The sequence below is a fragment of the Phalacrocorax carbo genome, chromosome 12, assembly GCF_963921805.1.
Source record: "Phalacrocorax carbo chromosome 12, bPhaCar2.1, whole genome shotgun sequence".
NCBI classification, from domain to species: Eukaryota; Metazoa; Chordata; class Aves; order Suliformes; family Phalacrocoracidae; genus Phalacrocorax; species Phalacrocorax carbo.
Genome location: NC_087524.1, coordinates 2,096,319 through 2,113,950, shown reverse-complemented (window position 1 = coordinate 2,113,950; position 17,632 = coordinate 2,096,319). Strand labels below are relative to the sequence as shown.

The 17,632-nt window shown below is 42.4% G+C and overlaps 2 protein-coding genes and 1 long non-coding RNA gene across 8 annotated transcripts in view; 2 read left to right on the top strand and 1 right to left on the bottom strand.

The window, feature by feature from the left end:
- The window catches only part of ZFAND4 (zinc finger AN1-type containing 4), a 23,685-nt gene extending 18,021 nt beyond the window's left edge, over nt 1-5,664 (top strand). The window contains exons 8-10 of one of the 3 annotated variants that reach the window (XR_010374927.1): nt 114-168; nt 394-470; nt 2,573-2,687. Coding sequence is in view for 2 of the 3 variants with exons in the window: in XM_064463699.1 (XP_064319769.1) it covers nt 114-168; nt 2,570-2,687; nt 4,752-4,887 (309 nt within the window). In the remaining variant the exon portion in view is untranslated. Of the gene's footprint in view, nt 1-113; nt 169-393; nt 471-2,569; nt 2,688-4,751 lie in introns of those variants that run through there. The other 2 variants (XM_064463700.1, XM_064463699.1) reach the window with 2 other exon arrangements.
- The window catches only part of LOC135315464 (uncharacterized), a 22,055-nt gene extending 4,489 nt beyond the window's left edge, over nt 1-17,566 (bottom strand). Inside the window, exon 1 of the long non-coding RNA XR_010374928.1 lies at nt 17,103-17,566. This is a non-coding gene — a long non-coding RNA (uncharacterized LOC135315464). The remainder of the gene's footprint in view (nt 1-17,102) is intronic.
- Nucleotides 17,515-17,632, top strand: part of MARCHF8 (membrane associated ring-CH-type finger 8) — a 93,921-nt gene continuing 93,803 nt past the window's right edge. For all 4 annotated transcript variants that reach the window (XM_064463709.1, XM_064463711.1, XM_064463706.1 and 1 more), the window contains exon 1: nt 17,515-17,632. The gene's annotated coding sequence lies outside the window, so the exon portion shown is untranslated.

The window sequence follows — 17,632 nt, the reverse complement described above, 5'->3', positions numbered from 1 at the left end:
ATAGGTACATTAATTGATACAACACTGATTTCAAATAAGCTGATACCAGACTGCCTAACTTCTCATTTAATTTCCATCTGCTAGTAAATTCCTTGTGGAAATTTTTTTTTTAGTCTGCGCATGGGCTTGGAATGAATGGAAGTATTGCAGCTGTAGGGAAAAGAGTAGGTAAGTAAAGTGACTTAAATAATAATTGAAAATGACTCTAATCTTTCCTGATATATCACATATATAGAGAACAAGAATCATTTATCCTTGTAAGGCATGTGTCTTTCAAAGTCCTTCCTGTATTACACTTCTATAGCATGGTATAACTCTCAGTATTTTAAGCAATTCTTTTACCTACAGATGTCATCCAGATCTTAGGAAGACATAACTGTGGCTCTTTCCTAGCTTTTTTTAATACTTAATGAATCCTGCATGTCATCTGTAGAAATAAACATGACCTTCTGCTCTGAAGTTTCCAAAAGGTCAGTTCTGTGACTACTTCTGCGTGTACTTTAATAGAACAAAACTTATCGGTTGCATTGTCTTTAGGACTACAGCCTCAGCCAGAAGGGTTTGGGAAAAGTGGGGAGGAAGCAATAAGGGCGTGGATGCTGAAGGTTACTGATATTGTGCAGATATTTTGTTTTTTGTGATGGGCATCGTTCTTTCTACCCTAGTCTTGGTAATTGTGGAGTGCTTAATGCTCGACATCTACTGAAAATGGATGTGTTGTGCCTAAATATTAAGTTCTTATGTGAGTAATTCTCACATACAATTGTATAGATTAGTACTTTTAAAACAACTCTTAAGACAGTGAGCTAAAGACTCTCAGCACAATCAACTTTTCTTCACATCTATGACTTGGAGTTTGCAGGTTTTCTTTATGTATGACCTTAGGAAAGGAGGCAGGCATGTATTCCAGGATTTTAAGATCTAGGTATAGAGAATGAGCTAGAAGGTACATCTTCAAATAGTAGCTGCAACAGGAAAAATGTTGTGATTGTAATAATGTGGGAGCAAAAGCTGCTTAAATAGTGGATTGTGCCTTCGTTTCACAACTGGGGGTGCAGCTTTGAATTGGCAGTCAATTAATAAACAGGTCTGTCCACACCTGCTTCATGGTAAAAGAGGTGATACCCTAATAGCCATGTCGGCATGATGGGGAAGCCTACTATCATCTGCATCATTTTGGAGAGAACTAGGAAGAAGACACTCCTCTGGTATATCTTAAGTCAGACAAAAGTATATTTTTCCAAAAGGTTCCAGACATGAGAAGGACCAAGGTGGTGTTGTAATGTCATGCAGGCTCTTGAGAGAGAGGTGGCTGGCAAGGATCTGTTGTATAATTGGCCAAAGGATGGATTTTGTTTGTTACCCAAGGCCTTCATTTACACGTAATCGTTGTAGGGATCATAAATGTGAGGACAGGTGTAGTGTTCTTCCTGTTTAAGTATGGTCTGTGGGGGGTGGGGGGTGGCTGTCTTCAAGCTCAGTCTCTTTCACAAACTGGGCTAACTGATCCTCCAGACACAGTTTGCTTTTAGATGAAGAAACTGATAGTGTGGACAAACATTGCCTGGAAGCGTCCGTGCTAGACAGCAATGGCACAGCCCTGGTTGGTAGGGATGTCTGCAATGTCTAGGGGCTGCCTGTTGTTACTATTGAATGTAGCCTGCTGTATCTCGGCTGAGAAAGGACTGTTGGGGTTGAAGGTGTGCTGGACAAAAAATACTTCTGAACTCGTGAGGTCGCTTTTTTGGGAGAATCCTGACAATGTAGAAGTACTGAAAGAATGTTCCAGATAATGTGTTGCTCACTTTCGCTGTCCTAGCGTATGGTAAATATGCATAAGCAAGTTGTGGACGAAGAGCTTGTTTCTATAGAGGAAGATGCTGTTTCTTTACACGCTCTCTAGTTCTAAAGCAACAGCCAAGAATTATCTTGGTTATTATTTTTTAATATATAATTATATTGCCCCAAGAAGGGCAAAAAGTCAAAGTACATTTTTAAGTATAGAAATTTTACCAACATACGCAAAGTGCCTTATGAAACTATGTAGCTACTTAGAGGCCTGAGGTCTAATAATGTACTTTTCTTGCAATTATGGAATACCAGCAAGATTTTAAAATGCTGCAGGATTTATTCGGCGAACTTGTTAGCTACTGAATATATCAGATGCTAGGTACTTGAATGCCCAACTGATTCTTTGGAAAGCCACTGTGTGCGGTGCTTTCCCAACCACATTATGTGGTTTCATTTCTCATTTGGGAAGACCATCAGGAGATGTGTTTCTTGATTTCTTCTGTAACTCCTTGCTTATGTGAACTTTCAACAGGTGTTAAAAATAATGGGTCCAATTTCCACATTGTGCTGCCTCTTCCAAAGGCTTTCATAGGCTTGAAGTGTGTTTTCTGGTTTGGCTTTTGGATTTCTTCCCTCTCCGTTTAGGCTTTGGGGTTCCCACCTGAAGTATCCTAAGAAATGCAAAATGAATCTGGGTTTCAAAAGATAACATTTAACTAGTCTGTGATCAGGAATAAGTAAAAATAAAATGTCTTTGCTGTCTTTCTACTTCTGAAAGCAGGTGAAGCAACCCATCTTCCACCTGTGAATGGCTCAATTCAAGCAAAAAAGAAAATTACAAAGCATTGCTTTCTTTGTGGCAAGAAAACTGGATTGGCAACCAGCTATGAGTGCAGGTAGGCTGAACATACGACCAGCTATTGTTTAAAATTGATAGCTGGGTTAACCAAAACGTTTTCTGTGCTGCATGGTATTCCTTAAGCGTAGCAAATCAAAAGGCAACCCTCGAAAAAGTTGCGATTCAGTTCAGCAAAACTCCAGGAAATTCAGGTGTGTTGTACCTGTTCTGCTGTCGAGGTGAATGTTTTTCCAGAAAAATCAAGAAATGCAAGGTATCAGGAGTTAAAGGACGTGATTACAAAAAGAAAACACATTTTATACTGGTGTGGGGAGAACTTGCTATACATTTCTGTTCTGCAGAGTTTCTCAACTGTAATTATATTGTTAACAACTTCTGGAAAAATGGGTTTTGTTACAGTTTTTTCAGAAAATCTCCCTCAGATTTGGCCCTATTAACACCATCTGCACATTTGTGAATTTATACGGATTTTTATTTGACAACTTTTTGATCTTACGCGTGTTCTGTTTCTTGTGAGACTTCAGTCACCTTTGAGTATCCAGAGCAACTCAAAAGCAGAACGCCAGGGCGCTGGTCGCCTAAGTCATGACTTGCGGACAGCACAGTGAGACCTGGCACTTGGTGGTGATCACTGCAAACTTTAAAAGAAAAAAACACACCCCAACAAAACCCCCCCCACTTTCTCTCTTGATCTTGGTTCTCGAAGTATTGTTTCCCACAGGATATTCTTCTCTCAGTGTCATTTCCCATGAACCAGTCAAGGTTGGGAACTGCTGCACTGTGAAGGCTACATTTGAAACTGATCTTGGTTCATGCCGATCGATAGCAAAATGAACAAGACTTCTGCCACTGGGGAATTGTGTTGAAGTTCCAGGGTGAGGAACTGCCTCCTGACTGACTCTTCAGTCTCTGGTTTTGAAACAGTTTTGGCCACTGCACACTTTCCTGCTGAGCAGAGAGCTGCAAGCTCTTCTTAGGAGTACCTAAGCAGCTTGCTTAAGGTTAAAAATAAAGCACAGAAAAAGGGGGGAAATTGCACATCTCCAAGAATAGCATTCGTTCTAGTTTAAAAACGAGCAACTGTTTGGTTCACGTTCCATTCTAGTAAAAGGTCAAATAGAGATGCAGGTGTATGAAAGAACTGGTGATTAAGGGACCAAGAACCAAAGAAAAGCAAATTTATTACCAGCCACACAAAGCCTCAGGAACAGCTGCAGAGTTTATTACGAACTCAGATAAATAAATAGAGGATTATAGTCTAATAGTGAGACAGTAAGTTGGACAAGTAATGCTTAATCCATTTCAAGAGAATTCTGATTTTGAATGATGCAATTGTTTTGTTGCTTCCTGACAGTTTTATCAAATAATCAGGCAACAGGACACTAACGTCAGTCTCTACTTAAGCACTTGTTCAGATCAGATACAATATCCAGTGTATGCTTTCCTCCCATTAGGAGTCTTAGCTGCTGAGCTGTCAAGTTTGAAGGCAAAAGCCATAATCTTAACTCAGTAAAATTGCAACTGATATTGGAAAAATGCACCCTAATCCAGTCATACAGGGAGTCGTATTCCCTATAGTTAGCCTTTCTGATGTCTTTGCAGCCTACTAAATCTGTGTTTATTAGTCTCAAGTGACTAATTTGAGTTTATGCCAGGCAGAAGTTGTGCTGAACTAAACATCTGTTTTGAATGATGTGGTGTTTTTAAATGGAAATGCATTATGTGGATTTCACCTGATGCCATTATTTTAGTCCCATAGCTTTGTCCTCTGAATTCTGCCAACTGATGTTGTGTGAGGTCTTTAAAAAGAAATTTAAGCCCATCATTCTTAATTTATAACTGTGTTTTATCCTTGCCAGCTGGTTCCAGGAGTACTGATCTTGCTTTCCAGCTGAAGAAACTGTTGGGTCAAAACTGCAATATTAAGTTACAAAAATGTCATTTTGATAACCCCACCAGTTAATGTTCTCAGTCAAGGATGACTAGAATCCAAGCAGCTATGACAAATAAACAAGACGTGATTAAGCCAAAGGTTTCCCAGCATGTAAGAGAGTTAAAAGCTTCTAAAAGCTTGTAACTTCTAATATTCTTGATTCTTCAGATGTGGAAACAACTTCTGTGCAACGCACCGCTATGCAGAGACTCACACCTGCACCTACGACTATAAGAGTGCAGGGCGGAGGTATTTGCAGGAGACCAATCCCGTCGTTAGTGCGCCAAAGCTTCCCAAAATCTAACGTGGTTGTGCTGCATGTGGCCGTTCTGCCAGTGAAGAATTGTATTACCTTGAGAGAAGCACTTGCTTAAACTGCATCATTTTGCCATGCTCCATATTTAAAGATTTGCCAAGTAACAAAAGCACATGAGGATGCGTCCTATCGAAGAATAATGTGAACACTACTGCGGTTAAAACTTTTCTTCTTTAGTGAATGAAAAGTTAAAGATTAGTTTTTGAAAACTTACACTATGATTTAACTGTTACTGCACGTCTTGTGTTGTGTTTTATATTTGGAAAAGCTATTTCACTAGACAAGTCTTTAAAAGATGCACTTTACTAACTTTATTTACTGTATAACCAGACTTGAGGGGGTGTTGTAATGAGGGTGTCATGTAATGTCTTCTGTGCTCTCGCGTTTTTTGTCCATTGCGTGCTATGTTCTAAGTTATTTCACTGGAAAGATCCTCCTCCCCTGCCCTTTCTTCAAACAGCCTACTTTGAGATTTTTAAGGGGATACTGTGTTCCACCCCTCTGCTCCATTCAGATTGGTATTCATACACTGTGTATCCATTCTGAAAATTACATATCATGTTCATCACATTTTCTTAAAATAATACTGTTTATATGACAAGTTTGTTTTTAAATAGAAAATTCCCCCTTTGTTGCCATTAAATATAAGGAACAACTTATTTTAACTTTTTTTGTAATTCTAGATTTTTTTAAGACTTCACGACTTGGTTTGTTAAGATGTTGAATGCTGTTACTGGAAGAAATTCTAATAAATATTAAATTTTATTCTCGTTTATGCTTTTATAAATGTAGAAAATAACTTTTCCTATCTTACAGCATGCTCCTAAATTAAAAGTTGGGCTTTGTTGTAGGAGGAAGGGGCGAGATATATATATGTCTATATCCATCCCCTCCCGAAGCACTAGTTCATATCTCTTCCTACTGGAATTGGTGGGAAAACTCCCACCATCTCCATGAGGAATAGTGTAACCAACACTCTGTGCTTTCAGTAAACCTCCTGCAGTCTTACAGGTGTTCTAGCAAAGGCAAAATGGGCGTCCCGCAACTGGCGTGCATCACCCTGCAGCCTTTCTCCCCTCCGGCTGGCACTGCACAAAGGCAGCTCAGCAATTGCACGAGACGCCTCTAGTGAGCACGCAGCTCCTGCGGAAGGTGATGTTGGAGGAATCTACCTACCGCAAGGGCTGTGGGGGGGTGTACATACACCTTTCCGCTCTCGTTCCCTCAGTGTCTGAAATATTTTTATAAGCTTATGTGCTTGAGGTGTTCTAGTATAAGCAGATTAATAAAACCCTACATCAGCCCACCACGACAAAAACCCCTCCACGTTGCATCTAGACAATTGAAGGTCGTGCTTCCTTTCTTGCCAGAGCCCTCAGCTATTTAGCTGGTGGTATTAAAATGATGTGTGTTGTGTTCCAGTCCAACAGCAGCGGCTGGTGAGCACAGCAATCAAAAGTTCGGCCAAAAAGAGAAAGATCACTGAAAAGGAGAGAAGTAACTTGAAGAATTCTCATCCTTGGAGGAAACCCATTTCAAGTAGTCTACCTGCAACTTCTTAACCCTTCTGTAGTGTTCAGAGAGTGATGATCTCAGAAAAAGAGACTTTCACAATCATTCCTCTGGGCAGTGATAAGGTAAAATGGTGGTTCTGTGTGTGTGACCTCTGGGCTTATTCTTACCGGACAAAGTTGCACCTAGTATGAAGAACACATCGTTACTGAGCAGTGCCAGGTACCGTGAACGTGCCTGTAGTTTTTATGTCATCCCCAGCATGGGACAGTATTTGATGCCAAAGTAAATGAGTAAGGAACGGGGCAAATGTATTACTGTTTTCCCAGCAATTATCTATTTGTGGCTCAGCAGCTTTCTTAAGACAGAGGTACTGGTCTTTTTGTGGGTACAGTAGAGATTTGGTAAGAAGTGGAATTAAAATAATATTGGCTGTTATTGCTTAATCTGATTTTGCATTAGTATAATTGTCAGGAAATTATTTTGCAGTGCATTAGAAAGGCCACCCTCAATAGTAAGACGATGTAACTGAGATGTGGCAGGAAGTCTCTGAGGCAAACCTCGACTGCAGCTCTCCCTTTCTGCAGCTGCCTAATGAAGTGCACAACAACACTTCTAGAAAATGCAATGTAGTAGTAATCTGATTTCCACATGTGTAGTTTCCTCATAATTTTTATTATAGTTTTTTTTGCTTATACCTAATACAGATATTTCTTGTGCAGAGCTCTTCTGCTTCTGTTCTCATCTCCGGTACTGTGTTACAGGCACTCTTATTTTCAACCAGTAGCATAGCACTAAGAGCACTTAAATTTGTAATTAACTCCTTTAGTTGCTCATTTACGTGCTACTGGGTTTTACCAAATCCTGTGTTAGACTGTGCTAAGGATTAATTACTGTTTACTGTGTAAACTTCCCTAAACAGTTTGGTTTTCTGAGCATTAGCGCACAGTGGTGCTGTGCATCTGCTGTAGACAAATGTTTAGCTTTTGTGTATTTGTTCAGGTAATTAGATTGTATCATAAAGCATTTACATAGTAGAACTTTAACAGTGACTTCGGTCTGTGCTTCTCTACCTTCCTGCCAAATATTTTTTCCATGCTGCTTTTATGCTTGAGGACTTGTGAGGCATAACCAGGCTGGTCTCTTTGATGAACCATCTCCAGGGTTCTAGTGTAAAATTGAGAAGCTCCACGGAGGTGTCAGAAATGTTTTTGGGTCTTGAATTATTTCCTTTCTCTGAAATCTCTAAAGGCTATGGTGATAAAAACCTTCCTGCTTGCAACTCCCATTTCTGTTCAGTTTGCAGTCCCTTGGGATGTAATTGCACTGGTGCCTTCTGCTAACAGTCTTCAGTTGTAGACAAGGCTGGAATTGTTAATGCTTTATATTACAAAAATGAAGGTTTTCTAGCTTTTTTACATATCACTATTAGACACTTCGGTTTCTTTTGAAGTACTTCTAACCTTCGTAATGAGGCACCATCTCCTGGGTGTAAATTGTGGGTCTGGAGTTGCTTGTGCCTGGAGGGAGCTGCTTCCATCTGCGGCTGTTGCTTTGGGTCATGTTTTTCCAATTTTTATGTAAACTGGGTTCATCTTGACACTTTCTCTGGTATCTATGTCAGCACTGAGCCACAGCTGCTCACATGAGCACATTCATGTGACTAAGAAAGCCATGTGAAGCTATGGCACAGACGTGTGAGCCAGCGCTGCTTCTGATTGCTGTAGTTCTTACCCTGATTTTAGTTTGGGGGAGTTTTGCAATGTTCGGAATGGTTGGAGTGTTGGGTGGAAAACAAAGAAAAAAAGGTCATTTCCTTCCTGTAGTTATTGTCACATTTAAAGATTATTGTCTAAAAAAATCAGATTATGTGCTTGAAAGAAAGATGAACTTAAGCTATTTCTTGTGAAGCAGGTGTGTTTAGAGCCATTGGGATATTGTGGATGGTAACTCTTGGCTTTTTAATATGTAGAACTGTAATTATTCACTTTCTCAGCAGAAGTTTGCCAAAACAGTCTCCTGTTCTGTTACCTTTAGCTGGTTTCAATTCCTAGTTTATATTAGATGTTTCTGAAGTTCCCTGTGCGTGTCATTGACTGTTCCAGGCATATCTGTGCATGGGTAAAGCAACATTCCTTTTCACAATATTAGGTTTTATCCTACTTTTCCCTACCCACACAGAGCAAATATAGAAATCAAAGGTTTTGCAAGCAAAATGTTTGAACTGATCAGAAATGCTTTTCTACCCCTTTTGCCGGAAAAGAGCAATTGCTTGAAAAGATAAGGAGGGTTGCGTTTCAGCCATGACATGTTACACAAAGGCCATGAGACATCAGTGGAGACCCCATCTAAGAGCAGATTTGGGATAAACCAGCCAAACGTACAAAACAAGGACAGAACTATGTATTTCTGTTGATGCTTAGGCTATTGCTGGTTTTGATCTATTTTACATTCCTAGCCTGTCTGTATTTCCTAATCAGTGAAACGTGGATTCCTGTATTGATCCTTCTTGTAGCGAGGTATTTCAGCAAGCTGGTCTTTGTCCCTCCCCCATTGCTTGCTTTACAGGAGGATGGTTGCTTGCCTTATTTATCCTCTTGAGGGGAATCCACTACTCCCTTTTAATTAGAATTTACAGCCACAGATTAAAGAAGGGACCCTCTGCTCCAGCTCTTCAGACTTCCTGAGATCCTATAGGATTTTTCCTGATGAATTCTTCCACCTGATAAGAGTTTCGCTTAGACAGTTGAGTAGCTAAAGAACAAGTTGTACTTCAAAGCCTTTCCGGTCTGGACAGGGTGCTGGGCCATCTTGTTTAGACTCTGCTCTTCCTAGAAAGGTTGGACTAGATGATCCCTGAGGTCCCTTCCAACCTGGGATTCTGTGATTCTGTGATTCAGTCTTTCAAGAATGATGTGCCAGATTTTCTGTATATTTCTTTCTCAAAAGATGGAACCACGTCATCCAACCACATGTGGATTGACTCCCTGAGCCAAGTTCCTTCCTGCAGCTAACCGATTCCATGAATAAAAAACCTAATCGTAACCAGTTTCTCTTGGGAGCACTGGCCACACCTTATTACGAGTACTCAAAGGCACTTGCTTCAAAGCCATCAAACGCGTCGAAAGGAACGCACTGTTTAAGAAAACTGCAGAACCCAGCGTGCGTCTTGCCTTACCGTGAGTCTGTCTATAGCTTAGGTTCTGCTTTCCTTCCCATTCCTTCCTTCTACCGCACACACACTCAGTGGCTGGGAGACTTTGCATTTTCAGCTTTCTTCTGTGTCAGTCTCGGTGGTCTTCCACCTTTTTTATCAGTGAGTCCATGAACAAGCTAGCATGTTTGGGTTTCTTGTCGATGTAACCATGTAACTCTTTGCTCTGTGTTCTTTTATGGCCATTGTGTACATATTTCTTGGAAATCATTTTAGCTCAGGCCATTGTTTTGCCTTTCCCATTAACAGTTACTCAGAAAAAAAAAATCCTTGCATAAGCAGCAGTTTAATAGCATATCTACAGAAGTTTGCATATAAGAGGAAGACAGCTATTTCCCTTCAGTCCAGTTTCCTGGTACTCCAGCTAATCTGAAGCAATTTCTGCTGGCAGCGTTCAGTGTAAGAGATAAGTTTTGTTTGTTCTGCAGTAACTTACTGGAATGAAGCTTCCCGAATAATGAGATCTTTTTCAGAAGGTATTACAAGCATCAGTCTGAAAAGAACTGCATCTAGAAGTGTGGCCCACTGGTTTGTGTGTAACTTTTCCCTTACACAGGGACTTCGTGGCAGAGAACTTGTTGAGGCGTTACCTTTCTGTGAGACGCTGCAGAGAGGAGACACCAGGGGGCGGCGGAGGCATTTAAGAATGGCAAAAGTCTTGGTTTTGTCTAATAATGAGATTTACAAAGAAAACCGTAGGTAAGGAAAACTGTGATTACTTCTTTATGACCCTTATTCAGCTCACTCTGCACAGATCTGAGGAGGTACATTCTTTCCCTTTTCTTAATTCCAAAGTTTTTCAAAAAACTGTGACAAGCATGGAGGAGTGCCTCCAAAACATGATTGTGTGCTGGTTTTTGTCATGTAAACTGTTAGGTAATATTCATGTACGTCCCCACCAGTCCTGCAAGTATGAATTTCAGAGGTGTCTGCTAGCTAAGTCATGCTGAACGCTATGTATGCAGTAAAAACATCACCCGTCCCCATAACTTCATACTGTAGGACGACAAATACTGCTTTCTTTTTTCTATGGATACAGGGTGAGGATATGAGAGAATCAATTCAGCGGTGTGTGAGGAGTGTCTGCCAGTAACTGCTCAAACTGACCGGTCCTTACTCTACTCATCCTTTCTGGTCTTGCAATTCAAGAAGCTTTCCAAGCCTTCAGCAACAGCAGTTTATTCCTAAACCACCCCTTAAGGCTGTTTTCAATCCTTTTTAATCCAATCTTCAGTAGGGCTGATTACTATATATCATATCTACAGTGTGTGTATATATAGCTACATAAGGATTATGTGTTTGAATCACATCTGGATGGTGAATTATTGCTGAAATAAGGTGTTCTGCCCAGCACCAGAAATTCAAAACAATACCTAATCACAAAAATTGTATTATTTACATGGTTTGTGGTTAAGAGGATTAATGTGTTGGAAATAAAAACTGGTGTTTTCTAAAAGGAAAAAACAGGAGTTTTGAAACACCCTCTCTTCTATTTTTTAAATAAAAAAAAAAAAAGTGAACACTTAGGTTTTTGTCTCCCTTTTATCCATAAACTTACTCTGCAGACAGTCTTTTTGTTTTACTTGAACTGATGTTGTTTGAACACTAGCCTTGGATTTATTTTCCATCAATCTAATGTGTACTTAATGTCAAGTGCTGCTATTTCTATTTATGTGTAGTATGAAAAGCATTTTTTTTTCACTGCAGTTTTGAATTTCCTACCAGTTTTTAATTGAAATTCATTTGGTCTAGTGTTATGAGAAAGGGAGAACAGCGTCTCCTAAATAGTCAGTATGTTCTGTGTTTGTATCACATCTCCTCTTACTCATCTTTTTCATGGTAGCGACTCACTGTCTTTGCTATTCCAGAGCCTTAATTACGTTTGCTGTCCTCTGAATCTCCTCTAATTTTGCAGTACGCTTTCAGAGTTCCTTCTGTCTTCTTCAGTTCCCTGGTTCCCATTTTCCTGTCTTGTATATTTAGCTTTAAGCTCCTCGAGGTGCTGTTAAAATGGAAGCCTATAAAATTGTGATTAAAATAATACCTGGTAAAATATGCTCAGGGCTCTTCCAGGCAGGCCCTATAGAAACGCTTACTATTGTTAATCCGTCTATACTCTGGAAAGGATATAAATAGCATTGGTTTTGAGTATGAAGAGAAAATGTAGGAAAGCTCTGTGAGGGGAACATCTAGCTGAGTTCAGCACAATCGCTGTGCTTAGGAGAAAGGTGGTGTCTGCGTTTTGTTACACAGAAACAGGCTGCCTGTTTATACACCTCCACCACATCTGCGTGTTGGATGCACACAATCTACTTACTGCGGCGGGGAGGGCCAAAGCTGAAATATCGACTGCTACGAGAGAGGCTCAGAAAGTGTCCTTCCTCCTCTGCGTATCTGGGGTTGGGGGGGGGTGTAAGTTAATATAACTTTCAGTGCTCTCCTCGTGGTCTGAATAACAAACCTGGAAGTACAGCGCAGTGCTCAGGTCCTTTTTCTGAGTTCTGATCAGTAGAGGAGGAAACTTTTTTTCTGCTTTTTGCAAAGTACAGGAAGAAAATGGTGAGCTCTAGTCCGAGCTGCAGTACCACCTGACCTCTGACGGTGCATCCCTTGTCACTGAGCTTCACTTTTTTTCTAGTGGTGCATATCCTGCCTTGAATAAGCATTAAATTTACTGGATGCAAAGAAGGGCCTAAGGTACAAACTTCTCCTTTCTTTTATCTGGATGCTAAATGGCTTGCAGGGCCGTCAGCATTAATGTTGAGTGCATTTCCCTAGAGCCAGCTCACCCATACCTAGACAACTAGTTTTCTCTAGAGAAATTACCTCAAAAGGCCAGTTTGTTGCATTTACCAAACTTTTCCTTAGTTTTGAGGCTTGGTAACGAGAAAATCCCTGTTAACGCTTCTACTGAAGATAGCATTTATGAGGCCTGGGTTAGACTTTCTGACAGCAAAAGCTTATCTGCTCTGAGACAGATTCAAAGCTGTATCCAGTCTTGTCGGTCTTCAAAGGCACCCTCGCGTGACTGTGAAGAGTTGCCGAAGTCCGCTGGGGGGTGTGGCCGTATGCCTGTCTGTCCGCACGCCTGTCTGTCCGCACCACGCCAGATTAAACCTGCTGCGTGGCTACAGTCACTGTCCGCTGGATCCCCAAGGCACAAGGGCCTCACATTGCAGGGCTGTGAGACAGGCTACGATTTGGTTTGCAGGCAGGAATGCTTCCTGTTGCTTTCCAAGTGAGACTTTAATGGCTGATGCTACTCTGTCTCAGAGATGGGTTTCAAATTATCTCGTCCTGGTGATTTTCTGAGGCCAGGTGTTAGTAAAATGTAGTTTCTACAGTGCTAAGAAATGACTTAGCATCTGAGACTGAAGAAAATTTGACAAATTTCAGGCACTTTGGAAATATACTTGCTAAGATGTCTGCAAATCACCTGACTTGGAGCTCTGGCAGTGTTTTGATTAAAGGTGATACAAGCTTTGAAACCTGGTGCTTTTCTGGTAAAAGCTGCTTCCTTAAACAGACTTTGAAGAGTGCAATCTGCTGGGTCACTGCTTGCAAGTCACCAAAAAGGGAGCTCTCAAAGATAAATTATCTGAGAAAGAAAAACGGTTTGCTTTACAGTGCCTGCAGCTCGTTGGTCATGTTGCATGTTACGTATTTGATGAGTAGCCTCACTTCTGGACTTACATCCTCCCCTCTTAACTCACAAAGGGTCAGCGCTTTAACACTGTACGGTGCCTGTTCGCTGTTGTGACATCTTTCAGGTGCCTGCCACGCAATTCTTGTGAATCATCTAACTTCTTTCATTCAGTTATAAGCTGTTGCCATTTATTGTAGCAGAATACAGTTTTCAGACAGTGAGCATCTGTCAGTCATCACGTGTCTGAACATGGATGTTCTGGGCTGGCAAAAAAAGGGAGTGGTAGTTGCTCTTTTCATATTCTTGAGGGAATCTGGAAAACACATGACACTCTGTATCCCTGAAACTATCTCAGCAAATAATTTTCCTCCTAAAATTGGCAAGAAAGATGCATCTAGTTTTCCCGATGTTCTAAGGGACAGAATGGCAAAAAGTGCTCCCACCTACCTGGTGGCGCAGACTTAATGCTGTCTGAAGCACATTGATAAAAGGTTTTAAGGAATTCCAGTTCTCAGACACAAGCTGTTTTCCTTCCTTTTTCCTTTCAGAACCTGAAATCATCTTTGTATGAATGAAAAACAGTCAGGAAAGACGTAACTTTATTTATACTTCCTTCCATCTTTCTACGTGAAATCACATCAGTTCCTTTCACCTGAATTCACATCAGTTCCTTTCACCTTCACCTAACGCTCCTCTTTTTCATTCTCTTACCAGAATCTGTTCTGTTCACCTAGCACAGGCAGAAGACGGCAGGGCAGCAGTGCAGGAAGGAGTGAGCCCTGGGCCATCAGAGAGCTTCCGGAGGAATCCCCCTCATCTCTGCCAGTACTGTGCACAGAAGAGAGTGGATAGATGGGGGAAATACACAGCTCAGGATACGCAGGCGGAGGGAAGTAAAGCAGCTGAGGTGACCTGGAGACAAACTAGCAAAGAAAAAGCTTTAGGCGCACATCCTGTCCTGTCCGCATGCGTGTCATGTTTGCACGTGCAAGCACACATGCATATGTCTGGATTTAAATTTTCCGAGTCATCAGGCTCACATTCTTTTCTTTTAGTAGTTGCTATCCAGTCTAATAGATGTCTTTCTCTACATTTTAAATTAATAACCACAGATTCACATACATGCGTGTGAAATGAATGAGCATGTAGGTACCTGAGTGTGTGAAGGCGCTTACACCTGCCTGTTCTTTGCAAGGGGACTTTTGGGGATGTGGATTTTTGGGATTTACAGTCTCCCAACAGCCCCTCACGTTCGTGCGATCCCCTGTGAGGCTTCAGGGATGCTTCCAGCCCTGAGTCCTAACACCTGTTCTGATTCCAGGGATATAATATTGCATGGTTTTGTTAAAAATGCTGCAAGGAGATGTTGCAGATGATGATATAGGACACTGGTATAGCTTATTAAATATATGGTAGCAGTAGTTTTAATTTATGTTTGGAAACAGATTTTCCCCAGAAAATCTAAATAACTTTAGAGACCCAAGCCACAGTGGAATTCTAAAGTAATCCCCATAAGTATTGTGGAGTTGCTATGGAGACATGCAGGTGCTCAGACCGATACTGTAGAATAAAAAGATAATTTATAATTATCTGGGAAAATATGAATTATGCCTTTCCACGTAACTGCTGTGTGTATTGTCATAACTAAAGAAAAAAAGAAAAAGGGTACAGTTGTTCCATAGTTTTAACTATTCGGGGTTTCTGCCCCACAACAATTTTCAGGTCTTCCTGCTAAAAGGAATAAAAGTATTTCTGGAAAGCATAGTCTTAATAACCATACGCTGGATCTATGCTGCTTCTAGAGAGAACTGGAGACTCCTGGGCACCGAGGTACTTCTCCTATTGCGACCTTAAACAAATTGAATTTATTGTTGGTGGCAAGTATTTACAAAGACCGTATGCTCACAGTCCAGATCCTGCGTGCAGGGCACCGGGGCAGCGCTTTCTGCAGACCCACCAGTATCTTCAGCTAAGCCTGACATGCATTTCTAGGCACGTATTCCCCAACTACGGTCTTCCCTTAACTTTGAGCCAGAGGTATCCAATTAGCAAAGTGTTGCTAATTAACAAAACAGATGTTCTGTTCCCATAATTCTTTTAAAACCTTTTATCTCCTACTGAGATTGTGAACAACACTAGCAAGAAGAATTTAAGACATTTGACTAATGTCCTTCAGCTTAAGTTTGTTCTTTCTTTCCTATTTTTTACAATAGTTGTAAATTTGGGCGAGGGGGATATTTGCAAACGCTTTGCTTTGCATCTTCTACTGGGGGCTGCGAGGCATGCAGGGAAGATGTTTCACAAGAGCGCTTGCTCTTCAGTGTTGAGTCTTTAGTCCTAGCTCTGTGGCTGTTCCTGAGACTTTTAACTCAAGAACAGCAACAAGTGTTAAAATACTAGACAAGCTTTCTGGGGAAACGTAGAGGCTGTGGAGTAATAATTGCAAAACACAGGGAGGGCTTAGATCTGCAAAGGAATTTAGGCACTTTGCTCCCCTGGAGAATTAAGGGGGGTGTACCGGTGGCTTATTGCGACGGCTTTCACTTCAGGCCTAATCATTAGTTATTCTAGTTTGCCTGGAAGATCTGCCCTCTGTGTGACTGTATATCTGTATAATTTCTACTTGTATTCCAGTTGTGTCTACAGGCCCCTTTCCTAGCGTGGCACACAATACTGGGTGCTGAGCAGTGCAGTACCCACAGTGGGATACAATCCTAGCCTGAAAAATAATTTAAAAACTCCACAACAAAATGGACTGAGAGTATGGAGGAAAACAGCCTGTTCTGAGATATCCCCGGGGCCTCAAGGTAACCCAGCAGTACAGCTTAGGATGGAAACTGAAGAGAATCAGTTACGATACGCTGCCTCTCAAGAGGATGTGATTATCACCACATACGCACGTTACCATACCCTATCTTGGAAGGGGATACCATTTAAATATCTGGTTTTTAATGTCAGCCTACATAGGACTAAAGAGGAGTTGCAGGCACGCTCCCCTCTTCCCAGGAAGTCACACCCCATACTCTGTGGGTGGCGCTTCTCCCCCCTCGCTACATGGGCGTCCTTACTCTGAGATGTCAGGACAGAATTTCAGCCCAACGTCTCTGCGCCCTGAAAACCTACCGTAACATGTCATTTTTCTGTAGGGAGTGGTTGTGCTCTGCGTCAAAGAGGTTACCTTATACATTTTATGCTTTTCTCACTGTTTCCTAAGGGTAAAGGTAATCTCCCATGAGCCCTGTAAATTATTGATGTGAACAAGTGCAGACTCAGGACATGAAAAACTTTGACTAAGTTTAGTGAACGAACTTGCATGTCAAGTCAGGAGCGTTCCGTGTTTTCTGTCTGTTTTTAATCTTATCTGCTTGCTTGCCTGTGCTGCACTAACAGCAACGGTCCAGCGAGGCTGCCTGTTCTTCTTCCCAAGTGCGATAGATCCCACGTCTGGGCAGAGGAAGTCTCTCCCTTGGCATTTTCTCATAAAACTCTCGCTTTGCTTTCCCCCCCCCCCCCCAGTATAATGCACCTCGATAGTATAGCTCGCCTATTCCAGCCTGTCTCCGGAGATTCCTCTTTGAGAAGAAATTACTAAAGCCTGCTCCTTGCAAAATGAAAGTGTAAAATAGCAGCAGAGAGCGTGGCGCCCAGACACAGCTATGGGGCCAACTCTGTTAGCATCCTTTTGGTACTCTAACCTTTTTGCTTAAGTAACCTTCTGCTGGTAAATCGATATATGCAGGTGAGTAAGTAATACCAAACACTTTATGAAGGCAGCTGCATGCCATCTTCAAGCTTTATAGTACAGGTAAAGTTTAAAAAGTTAAACGGCACCTTATGAAGTTAGTTTAGTGGTTTTCTTCTAATTCTCCTCAAGAACAAGCCGGGTTCCCCTCGGACACAACATCAGCAGCGCTGTTTGTGGCAGGAGGCGGCCGGAGGCCCCTCGCTTCGCCGCCGGGTCTCACCTCACGGCTCCCGGCGAGGTGAGGCCCCTGCCCCGGCCCCGGCCGCCCTCCCCGCTGGCGCGGGTGCCAGGAGCCCGCCCGCGGAGGGGAGCTGGAAGCCGTGAGGCGGCGGAGGCCACGGGGCCGCCCGGCCTCGCCTCCCCGTCCTCCTCCGGGCCATGGCGGCGGGGGCGGGCCGGGGCGGGGCGCCGCTGCGCTGACAGGCAGCCCGGCCGTCCGGGGAGCCGCGGTAAACAGGAGCCGGGCGACAGAACCGGGGGGTGCTCCGGCCCCCCCAGGAGCCTCCCAGCCCCGCGGCCCGCCGCCTCCCGGCCCCGGGCATGGGCGGCGGCAGCAGCAGCCGCCGCCGCAGCCGGAGGAGGAGCCGCCGGCCCGGGCCCTGTGTGGGGCACCAAG